Source organism: Pristiophorus japonicus, chromosome 5, assembly GCF_044704955.1.
Source record: "Pristiophorus japonicus isolate sPriJap1 chromosome 5, sPriJap1.hap1, whole genome shotgun sequence".
NCBI lineage: Eukaryota > Metazoa > Chordata > Chondrichthyes > Pristiophoridae > Pristiophorus > Pristiophorus japonicus.
Window position 1 is genome coordinate 65,921,756 of NC_091981.1, and position 12,603 is coordinate 65,934,358.

At 44.2% G+C, this 12,603-nt stretch overlaps 1 protein-coding gene across 1 annotated transcript in view; it reads left to right on the forward strand.

Moving 5' to 3' along the window:
* The window catches only part of smim13 (small integral membrane protein 13), a 32,901-nt gene extending 20,843 nt beyond the window's left edge, over window positions 1-12,058 (forward strand). Inside the window, exon 2 of the mRNA XM_070879877.1 lies at window positions 8,026-12,058. Coding sequence (XP_070735978.1) covers window positions 8,026-8,219 — 194 coding nt within the window. The 3' untranslated portion in view covers window positions 8,220-12,058. The remainder of the gene's footprint in view (window positions 1-8,025) is intronic.
* The last annotated feature ends 545 nt before the right edge of the window (window positions 12,059-12,603 follow it).

The following is a 12,603-nucleotide window of genomic DNA, read 5'->3' on the forward strand; positions in this document are numbered from 1 at the left end:
TGCAGTCATCAGCGAACATCCCCACTTCTGACCTTATGATGGAGGGAAGATCATTGATGAAGCAGCTGAAGATGGTTGGTCCTTGGACATTGTCCTGAGGAACTCCTGCAGTGATGTCCTGGGATGATTGACCTCCAACCATCACAACCATCTTTCTTTGTGCTAGGTATGACTCCAGCCAGTGGAGAGTTTTCCCCCTATTTCCATTGACTTCAGTTTTACTGGGGCTCCTTGATGCCACACTCGGTCAAATGCTGCTTTGATGTTAAGGGCAGTCACTCTCACCTCACCTCTGGAATTCAGCTCTTTTTTTCCCCATGTTTGGACCATGGCTTTAAAGATGTCTGGAGCAGAATGGTCCTGGTGGAACCCAAACTGGTGAGCAGGTTATTTGTGAGTAACTGCCATTAGGTAGCACTGTCAACGACACCTTCCATCACTTTGCTGATGATTGAGAGTAGACTGATGGGGGGTAATTGGATGGATTGTATTTGTCCTGCTTTTGTGGACAGGACATACGTGGGCAGTTTTCCATATTGTTGGATAGATGCCAGTGTTGTAGCTGTACTGGAACAGCTTGGCTAAAGACGCGGCTAATTCTGGAGCAAAATTATTCAGCACAACAGCCGGGATGTTGTAGGGGCCCATAGCCTTTGCTGTATCTCGTGCACTCAGCCGATTCTTGATTTTTGGGTGGAGTGAATCGAATTGGCTGAAACATAGAAAATAGGTGCAGAAGTAGGCCATTTGGCCCTTCGAGCCTGCACCGCCATTCAATAAGATCATGGCTGATCATTCCTTCAGTACCCCTTTCCTGCTTTCTCTCCATACCCCTTGATCCCCTTAACCATAAGGGCCATATCTAACTCCCTCTTGAATATATCCAATGAACTGGCATCAACAACTCTCTGCGGCAGGGAATTCCACAGGTCAACAACTCTGGGTGAAGAAGTTTCTCCTCATCTTAGTCCTAAATGGCCTACCTCTTATCCTAAGACTATGTCCCCTGGTTCTGGACTTCCCCAACATCGAGAACATTCTTCCTGCATCTAACCTGTCCAGTCCTGTGAGAATCTTATATGTTTCTATGAGATCCCCTCTCATCCTTCTAAACGCCAGTGAATAAAGGCCCAGTTGATCTAGTCTCTCCTCATATGACAGCCCAGCCATTCCTGGAATCAATCTGGTGAACCTTCGCTGCACTCCCTCAATAGCAAGAATGTCCTTTCTCAGATTAGGAGACCAAAACTGAACACAATATTCCAGGTGAGGCCTCACCAAGGCCCTGTACAACTGCAGTAAGACCTCCCTGCTCCTATACTCAAATCCCCTAGCTTTGAAGGCCAACATACCATTTGCCTTCTTTACCGCCTGCTGTACCTGTGTGCCCACCTTCAGTGACTGATGAACCATGACACCCAGGTCTCGTTGCACCTCCCCTTTTTCTAGTCTGCCGCCATTCAGATAATATTCTGCCTTCGTGTTTTTGCCCCCAAAATGGATAACCTCACATTTATCCATATTATACTGCATCTGCCATGTATTTGCCCACTCACCTAATCTGTCTAAGTCACCCTGCAGCCTCTTAGCGTCCTCCTCATAGCTCACACCGCCACCCAGTTTAGTGTCATCCGCAAACTTGGAGATATTACACTCTATTCCTTCATCCAAATCGTTAATGTATATTGTAAAGAGCTGGGGTCTCAGCACTGAGCCCTGCGGCACTCCACTAGTAACTGTCTGCCATTCTGAAAAGGACCCGTTTATCCCGACTCTGCTTCCTGTCTGCCAACCAGTTCTCTATCCATGTCAGTACATTACCCCCAATACCATGCGCTTTGATTTTGTACACCAATCTCTTGTGCGGGACCTTGTCAAAAGCCTTTTGAAAGTCCAAATACACCACATGCACTGGTTCTCCCTTGTCCACTCTGCTAGTTACATCCTCAAAAAATTCCAGAAGATTCGTCAAGCATGATTTCCCTTTCATAAATCCATGCTGACTCGGTCCGATTCTGTCACTGCTTTCCAAATGGGCTGCTATTTCATCCTTAATGATTGATTCCAACATTTTCCCCACTACTGATGTCAGGCTAACCGGTCTATAATTACCGGCTTTCTCTCTCCCTCCTTTTTTAAAAAAAAAAAGTGTCGTTACATTAGCTTCCCTCCAGTCCATAGGAACTGATCCAGAGTCGATAGATTGTTGGAAAATGATCACCAATGCATCCACTATTTCTAGGGCCACTTCCTTAAGTACTCTGGGATGCAGACTATCAGGACCCGGAGATTTATCGGCCTTTAATCCCATCAATTTCTCAAACACAATTTCCCGCCTAATAAGGATATCTTTCAGTTCCTCATTCTCACTAGACCCACTGTCCCCTAGTACATTCGGAAGGTTATTTGTATCTTCCTTTGTGACGACAGAACTGAAGTATTGGTTCAATTAGTTTGTCATTTCTTTGTTCCCCATTATAAATTCACCTGAATCCAACTGCAAGGGACCTACGTTTGTCTTTATTAATCTTTTTCTCTTCACATATTTATAGAAGCTTTTGCAGTAGTTTTTATGTTCCCTGCAAGCTTCCTCTCATACTCTATTTTCCCCTTAATTAAACCCTTAGACCTCCTCTGTTGAATTCTAAATTTCTCCCAGTCCTCAGGTTTATTGCTTTTTCTAGCCAATTTATATGCCTCTTCCTTTGTTTTAACACTATCCTTAATTTCCCTTATTAGCCATGGTTGAGCCACCTTCCCAGTTTTATTTTTACTCCAGACAGGGATGTACAATTGCTGAAGTTCATCCATGTGATCTTTAAATGTTTGCCATTGCTTATCCACCGTCAACCCTTTAAGTATCCTCTGCATTTTCTAGCCAGTCTATTCTAGCCAATTTACACCTCATACCGTCAAAGTTACCTTTCCTTAAATTCAGGACCCTAGTTTCCGAATTAACTTTGTCACTCTCTATCTTACTAAGGAATTCTACCATATTATGGTCACTTTTCCCCAAAGGGCCTCGCACAACAAGATTGCTAATAGGTCCCTTCTCATTACACATCACCCAGTCTAGGATGGCCAGCTCCCTGGTTAGGTCCTCGACATATTGGTCGAGAAAACCATCCCTAATACACTCCAGTAAATCCTCCTCCACCGCATTGCTACCAGTTAGGTTAGCCCAATCTATATGTAGATTAAAATCGCCCATGATTACTGCTGCACCTTTATTGCACACATTCCTTATTTATTGTTTGATGCTGTCCCCAACCTCACTACTACTATTTGGTGGTCTATACACAACTCCCACTAGCGTTTTCTGCCCTTTGGAATTCCGCAGCTCCACCCATACCGATTCCACATCATCCAGGCTAATGTCTTTCCTTACAATTGCATTGATTTCCTCTTTAACCAGCATGCCACCGCACCTCCTTTTTCATTCTGTCTATCCTTCCTAAATGCTGAATACCCTTGGATGTTGAGTTCCCAGCCTTGGTCACCCTGGAGCCATTTCTCCGTGATGCCAATCACATCCTATCCGTTAATTGCTATCTGCGCAGTTAATTCATCCACCTTATTCCGAATACTCCTCGCATTGAGGCACAGAGCCTTCAGGCTTGTCTTTTTAACATACTTTGCCCCTTTTGAATCTTGCTGTAATGTGGCCCTTTTTGCTTTTTGCCTTGGGTTTCTCTGCCCTCCACTTTTACTATTCTCCTTTCTACCTTTTGCTTCTGCCCCCCCTTCTATTTCCCTCTGTCTCCCTGCATAGGTTCCCATCCCTCTGCCATATTAGGTTAACTCCCCCCCCCCCAACAGCACTAGCAAACACTCTCCCTAGGACATTGGTTCCGATCCTGCCCAGGTGCAGACTGTCCGGTTTGTACTGGTCCCATCTCCCCCAGAACCGGTTCCAATGTCCCAGGAATTTGAATCCCTCCCTTCTGCACTATTTCTCAAGCCACATATTCATCTGAGCTATCCTGCGATTCCTATTCTGACTAGCACATGGCACTGGTAGCAATCCTGAGATTACTACTTTTGAGGTCCTACTTTTTAATTTAACTCCTAGCTCCCTAAATTCGTCTCGTAAGACCTCATCCCATTTTTTACCTATATCGTTGTTACCTATATGCATCACGACAACTGGCTGTTCACCCTCCCTTTTCAGAATGTCCTGCACCCGCTCTGAGACATCCTTGACCCTTGCACCAGGGAGGCAACATACCATCCTGGAGTCCCGGTTGCGGCCGCAGAAACGCCTATCTATTCCCCTTATAATTGAATCCCCTATCACTATCGCTCTCCCACTCTTTCTCCTGCCCTCCTGTGCAGCAGAGCCAGCCACAGTGCCATGAACTTGGCTGCTGCTGCTCTCCCCCGATGAGTCATCCCCCTCAACAGTACCCAAAGTGGTGTATCTGTTTTGCAGGGGGATGACCGCAGGGGACCCCTGCACTATCTTCCTTGCACTGCTCTTCCTGTTGGTCTTCCATTCCCTATCTGGCTGTGGACTCTTTACCTGTGGTAAGACCAACTCACTAAACGTGCTATTCACGTCATTCTCAGCATTGTGCATGCTCCAGAGTGAATCCACCCGCAGCTCCAGCTCCGAAACGCGGTCCGTCAGGAGCTGGAGGCAGACACACTTCCCGCACACGTAGTCATCAGGAACACCGGAAGTGTTCCTGACTTCCCACATAGTACAGGAGGAGCATAACACGTGGCCGAGCTCTCCCTGCCATGACTTAACCCTTAGATACACTTAAATTGGCAACAACAATGCTAAAAGTTAATTACTGATATATATAAGGACGGGAGAGTGGAGAGCACCAGTTCCAACTGTCACAGGACAGAGAGTGGAGAGCACCAGTTCCAACTGTCACAGGACAGAGAGTGGAGAGCACCAGTTCCAACCGTCACAGGAGAGAGAGTGGAGAGCACCAGTTCCAACTGTCACAGGACAGAGAGTGGAGAGCACCAGTTCCAATTGACACAGGAGAGAGAGTGGAGAGCACCAGTTCCCACTGTCACAGGAGAGAGAGTGGAGAGCACCAGTTCAAACTGTCACAGGAGAGAGAGTGGAGAGCACCAGTTCCCACTGTCACAGGAGAGAGAGTGGAGAGCACCAGTTCCAATTGACACAGGAGAGAGTGGAGAGCACCAGTTCCAACCTTCACAGGAGAGAGAGTGGAGAGCACCAGTTCCCACTGTCACAGGAGAGAGAGTGGAGAGCACCAGTTCCCACTGTCACAGGAGAGAGAGTGGAGAGCACCAGTTCCCACTGTCACAGGACAGAGAGTGGAGAGCACCAGTTCCAATTGACACAGGAGAGAGTGGAGAGCACCAGTTCCCACTGTCACAGGAGAGAGAGTGGAGAGCACCAGTTCCCACTGTCACAGGAGAGAGAGTGGAGAGCACCAGTTCCAACTGTCACAGGAGAGAGAGTGGAGAGCACCAGTTCCAATTGTCACAGGAGAGAGAATGGAGAGCACCAGTTCCAATTGTCACAGGAGAGAGAGTGGAGAGCACCAGTTCCAACTGTCGCAGGACGGGAGAGTGGAGAGCACCAGTTCCAATTGTCACAGGAGAGAGAGTGGAGAGCACCAGTTCCAATTGTCACAAGACGGGAAGACTGACATCTGTTATGGTGGGGACCTCAGTAGGAGCCTGAGATAGATCATCCATTCGGCACTTCTGGCAGAAGATGGTTGCAAACACTTCAGCCTTTTTTGCATTCATGTGCTGGGCTCCACCATCATTGAGGATGGGGATATTCATAGAGCCGCCTCCTCCTGTTAGTTGTTTAATTGTCCACCACCATTCCCAACTGAATATGGCAGGACTGCAGAGCATTGATCTGATCCGTTGATTGTGGGATCGCTTAGTCTTGTCAATAGCATGCTGCTTCTGCTGTTTAGCGGTACACAGAAAATCTATTGTGCAGCAGATCTGAAAGTTTTCTTCTCAAAGAACATCACTGAGGTTTACAGGAAAGCAGAGAGCTGTAAGATTCAGCAAGGCAACTGCAGAATCTTTGCTGAAAGAAGTCAGGCAGAGGAGGGAAGCTCTCTTTGGGATAGAGTAGTGAAGGTTCTCCATCAAACCTTCGAATGAGGATGGAAGGAAGTGGCTAGGGTAGTCAGAACCAGTGAGACCATCAGATGCATAACAATTCATGGCTAAAAAAACAATCATACTTAGGTCAGGTAAGGTAAGAGGAATCAGCCATGCCCTCAAAGAATGCATAGTATTAAACATGTTTGCCATTTACTGTGACCTTCCCTTACGCTGTGTTAAAGTTCTTAAATTGCTTACTATCAATTCTCAGGAGACAGCACAGTATCTTTTACAGCCCTAGCCTTCACCTGGAGGTATTTATTCACTCCTGACCTTATGTGCAATCACCCCAATAAAAGCTTTATATTGAAATTAATTGTTTTGTGCATGCACATACCATCATGCCCATAATGCGCGGACACTTGGCTTTTACTGTATCGCAGGCTAACCAGAGGAAATTCTCATTTTTGTTTATTTTAAAAGGAACAGACAATCCATAACCCCAATTAACAAACCCCCACATATCTATCTTTCACCCCCTATGAGGAGTAAGCTCTCCAAAAACCCAGAGAGGGAGGCCATGGAGGGTGTTTTGATGGGGAATTGGGAGGGCAGGTGCCATTTTCCAGATTATGATATTCTGCTTCTCATCCTTCTGATTATTCTGCATCCCAATTAATTATCAACAAGTAATACTGTGAAATCCTCATGTCATTGCAACTGAAAGTGGCATGTGAACTCTGTCCCATTCTAACACCTCTCTCCCATTTTAACTGGTAGTGTAGAGGTTATGTTATTGGATTAGTAATCCAGAAGCCTAGACTAATAATCCAGAGAATGTGAGCTCAAATCCCACCATGGCAGTTTGAGAATTTAAATTCATGTTAAAACAATCTAGAAATAAAAAGCAGGTATCAGTAAATGTGACGGATTGTTGTAAAAATCCAACTGGTTCACCAAAGTCCTTTAGGGAGAAAGTTGTCCTTGCCTGGTCTGGCCTATACGTGAATCCAGTCCTACAGCAACGTGGTTGACTCTTTGAAGTGGTCTTGCAAGCCGCTCAGTTATATCAAACTGCTACCAGCAGTCTAAGAAGACGACTCACCGCTACCTCCTCGGCCTAACTAGGGAACCGCATGAAAAGGTGGCCTTGCCAGCGATGCCCACATCCCAAGAATGAATTAAAAATACTTGAAGATTTTGCTAACTGGAGTGTCAGGATACATTGCCCAGGGGATCCATATCTTGCTGACCATGATTTACATTACAACAGTGACTACTCTTGCAGTTTACCCTGAAGAGTGTGGCAGCTCTTGCTCTTTCTCTGTTTAAACATGGTATCGTAATTGGTTAGTTTAAAGGGATTGTCTCAATTCCACCAGGCTACCCAAAGTGCATAATGTGTTTGGGTGTGGGTGAAGGGGTTTGATCATCCTCTTTGAACTAAGACTTTGACTGGCAGGTGTTGACACCCCAACCCACGCTGTGTGGGGTGTAGATAGCTCCGCAGTAAGTTCATGATTTCAGCTGGGGAGGGGGTAGGAATTGGAGAACAGGACAGCTTGTGCCATACCAAGTGCTTTCCGACAGCGAACGTGGAGGTTAGGGGTAATTTAAAGATACCCAGAAACGTTCCCCATTAGCGGATTCCTAGGGAGCAGGGTTCAAATATGAAAATGGTTTGCTCTTTCAAAGAGCAGGTACAATGGGCCAAACAGCCTCTGTGCTTACGATTCCGTGATTCTATGAACTCCAGTTGTATACTGAAGGCAGTTGTACATTTTTATGTCTTACCCAGTCTTCAAGACATCATGATGCAATAAAACCTCTTAAGTGTTATCGCACAGTTCTGCTGCAATTGAGTTACAAACACTTATCCTGCAGATGCAGCAAGTGTTATAAATCTTAACTCTGAGTAGTTGGTTCACTGTCTTGAATAATCAATTGTTTTGTGTTGCTTTCTAGGTTGGTATGTGGTATGGCAGCTGTTCCTGTCCAAGTTCAAATTCCTTCGTGAACTGGTAGGCGACACCAGCTCACTGCAGGGAGACACTGAAACATCAGAGACAGAAAGCGTAGGGGACTCGCCACCCACACCTCCTCGGCACAGACCCAAATCAGCACGTGTACGGAGGGCACCAACTGAAGGAACAACGTAGAGAACCAAGTTGGAACTTTGTTCCATTAATTTGGAATCATTCATCGGCTTTTAAGAACCACTACAGTCTGTGATTGACTTGCTGTGCTTTATTTAATTGTATGATTGGCTTGCTAAAAAATACACTCTTTCAGAATTGGAGAAATTTAAGGCTTTTGGGTCACACAAATGCATGGAGCTAATTTAATTTACCAGTATTGCATCTAATTTTCTCCCAGTGTTGAGAAAATCAATTTATATATTAGTTGATAAGTCACTGGGTCCTAGGTTCCTGAGGTGCAGGGGTCCTGGATCAAATTGTGCGATCAACTGTAATCCAAATGTTATTGAATATAATTCTGATTTTTGAATAACTAAACTAAGTACTAAATTTATGTTGTGAAGTAGCACTTTTTAATATGTATATTATTTGAACTTTGCTTTAGGTGCTTCCATTTTTTTTTTACTTTTCACATAATTATGAGGAAACACATTGAACATGTTTACATTATGGGTATTTCATTTTCTACTGCAACTTTCCTGTTTTAACATGTCAATAGAAACAACTTGTCTTGCTTTCATATAAATTCTTAACAACGTAGGACCTGCCAACATTGTCATTTAAAAAAAAAAAGGAAGAGTTCATTATGAATAATTTGGAGCATAATGATGGATTCTAATTCTGACTAGCTAACATACTTTATTATTAGTTTCTCTCTTGGTTTCATCAACTGCACTATAACTTTTTTATGGATTCCAAAATGTTTTTATTCTTCACCCATTTTTGGCAAAACCTGCCTTTGTCATTTACCGCTTCTGAACACAATGAAGTTTTTTGTAAATTGTATTCATAACAATCATGCAGGATACAGATTGAGGCTGATTTATTTGGTTATTGTTTTCTTTGGGCATGGCAGTGGGTTAGGACACTGTCCTTTTCACCTTTGGGGTCAAGGTTCAAATTGCAACCAGATTGGTAGGGTGACAGTCACATCTGTGTACGAGCAGCAAAGGTCCTAAATGAAATAATGTTACCCAGTCTTAAACACAGTTTCTGGGAACATGGGCTGACAGCAGGAAGGACTGTTGTGGAAAACAGAAACATGTTGCACTCTGATGAAAGGATGATGTTTTGAGATTGAGTCACATTGTTGAAGCAGAGTGGCATGGGTTTTACTTGGCATTAGCATATGCAATACTTGACTTAGAAATGTTCGGTGCTAACTCTAGGTGCCTATAATGGAAATGTTCCATTCCACAGCACTGACATTTCTCATGTGATGAATGCAGAAATTCACTTTTTTTCCTCCCCCTTATGTAAAATAAAATAATGTTGGAACTGCCCCCTAAGTATCGAACACTATCATGTTTCTTCCAGGCATTGTACAGTTGTGGTGTTGGACAGGCTGCTCTTTTAGCCTTGTATATGAAAATAACATTTTAGGAGTTAATTTGAAAACAAAGAAATAAAAAGTGAGACGGGGCAGGAGATGGGGAGAGAACAGAGACAACTGATTTTAAATGGGAAAATCAGGCAGGTCTTGCTAACGGTTGATTTTTCCATTGAGTTTGCAGCAATTAGTTCTCGAGTTCAAGCCTGTAAAGGTCCTTTGGGGCCAGGCTGTATTGGATGGCGTTTTTGTTTTTATCCCATATACTATATAGTCAGTCAATACATACACAAATTACCTCTCTGAAAGATCATGGCAGGAAAAATATTTGTTTTATTTCCTGAATGGACTACTGTAAAATATAGTGTTGACTTATGTGACATTTTAATTTTATTTTGCCACCAGAAGAGTATTGGCGTTGTATGGCATCTCAGATGATGTAGCTGAAATGTAATTGTAAAGACGTACGGTAAAAAGACGGCTTTAAAGATGTACATATGTGATCAAATGCTAATGACTTCTCTAGGCATGTTAACTTGGCTGACACCTGTAATACATGATTTGGATGGACCATATTTCACTAACTGTAAAAATGATCAGGCATTTTTCGTTGATGTCCAGTGCAATTGCGATCACAATGTGCTTTCCCTCTTCATTCTCCTCAACCACTCTGTGGCCCTTGACATGATCGATCACTCCATCCTCCTATAGCAGCTCTTTTCTGTGCCCCTTTGTATCATGGTCCCATTCGCTACCTTTCTAACACAGCTAGTACTTCACCTCCTATGGATCCTGCTCCATCAGCTCTCTATGGTTCATCTCTCTTGCACTGCCAAATCAAGGCTCCACTCCTACAATCCCAACACAGCTGTGATTCCCCCCCATTTCTGCATCATAAATGGCTTCTCAAAAGCTGTCCTCTGCCCCCTTCTATATTTCATTTAGATGTTGCTCCTTGGTGATATATCTGCAAGCACTGGATTGGCTCCCATATGTATGAGGACACTCCATTTTGCTTTTCCCCCACCATCCTTAATTCCACAGCTATCACTGTGCTGTCTCATATTCAGTACCCAATGACCCAAAATTTTCTCCAGCTCAACAGTGGCATTACAATTATGAAGGCCTTGATAGAATAAATGGGGAAAAGCTAACTTGTCTCACTGGGGAGTCAATAATAATGGTTATTTATTTGAAATTGTCACTAATGGAGTGAGAAGTGAGGTTAAGAGAAATTTATTTCTGAAGAAGGTTGTTGGAGTTTGAAATGTTTTACCACAGTAGCTGAGACAGAAACCATTGCATCTTTTAAGGTGAAATTGGATAAACATTTGAAGCACATAAATATACATAACAGGGCAGTGGGATTACTTTTGTATTGTTGTCGTATAGAGCTGGCACAGACCCCAAATGACCTCCCTCTTATGCTGTAAACCTTTATTGTTCTTCTTCGGTTCTAAGAATGAGGCCATCGTATTTGGTTTTCACCAGAAACTGCTTTTCTCGGAACGCAACAATTCAACTATCCTGTTTGAATCTGAGCTGACTTTCAGACCAACATCCAGTTCCATCATCAACCCTGTCTACTTTTACTTTGCAGCATCGTTAGTCTACATCCCTAGCTCACGGCACCATCCCTGAAACCCATCTCCAGGTTTTTGTCAGCTTGCAGCATGATTTCTCTAACACACTCTTTACTAGACTCTGGAGCTCTATCCTATGCAAACCCCAACTTTTCCTGTACTCTGCCACTTGTATCATATTCTGACTAAATGCGACACTCTTATCACTTCCATTGCTTGTTGACCTCCAATGGTGATTCGGCCCCTGCTCATTGACTTTAAAATTCTCTCCTTATTAATAGCTCCCATAACATCACTTCTCCCTACCTATGTAATCTTCTTCAACCTTACACCCGAGTAGTTTTCTCTCTTCTGACTCTAATCTATGGTATTCCGTCCCGGCCCGTCCTTCCCACTTCTACTGTACCACGGCCTTCAGCCATTTTTCCCCTGCTCCGTGGAAGTCATTCCATAAACCCCACTGCTTTGCTACCATTCTCCCCACATTTAACCTACTTCTTTGATTCTGCTTTCAGGCACCTCCCCATATTTCCGTATCCTACTGTTGGGTTGCTCTCATTTCCCCCTTAAAGTGCTTTTTGTTACGTGAAAGGTACTATAAAAGTGCAAGTTCTTGATTTTGAAGTACTTTATAAGTTAATTCTTTTACTTTCAAACGACATTTGCCCCAATATTTACATGGAAGCGTGGTAGTCTGGGTAAAATCCAGCAAGGCCGGTGCTGTGGAGAATTTACGAGCAGGACGTCGTTATAATTTTTTTCCCCCATTTCCTGCCCAGCAACTGACCAATTTGACCAGTTGACTGGCTGCCAGGTGGGAAAACCAGGCAGAAGGTCGCAGTTGTGGACCTTGGGGACAGTCCCTGGCAATCTGGAGGGGGGAGGGGGCGAGAGATTGGAGCTTGGGTGGGGGGGTGGTATAGGTTGCCAAACATGGGAGGGAGCGCGAGAGTGGGGCTGGAGGGAGGTAGGTCTGCGATTGCGGCGGGGGGGAGAGAGACCAAAGGCTTCCGTGAGGGGTCAGGTGAAGCACCCCTACTCTTCCTGTCCCTCAAGGTGTGCTGTAAAAGGCCATTACCTTTTTTGAGTCGGCAGCTCCTGTCTCTTGAGCCCTGGGAAACCCACACAGCACCTGTTAAATTTAAATCAGGCTCCCAATTGTATTGTGGGAGCCTGATTTAATATGTTAATGAACTGTCTCTGCTCTCGCATATGCAGCAAGTTGGGGACATGTTCCCCTCTTTAAACTTTTTAACCCCCTTCTCCTGCCCATCATGGGGGAATGGGGCGGATTCCTATTGAGGCTATTGTGTCAAATATTTAAACGGTGAAAATGTTCTCCTAATTTTGCCCAACCTGAAACTGCAGCATCAAATAGGCTACCTCAAACTCTACAGGGTAGGTGCTTGTTCTTTCATGGTAATAACTTTAT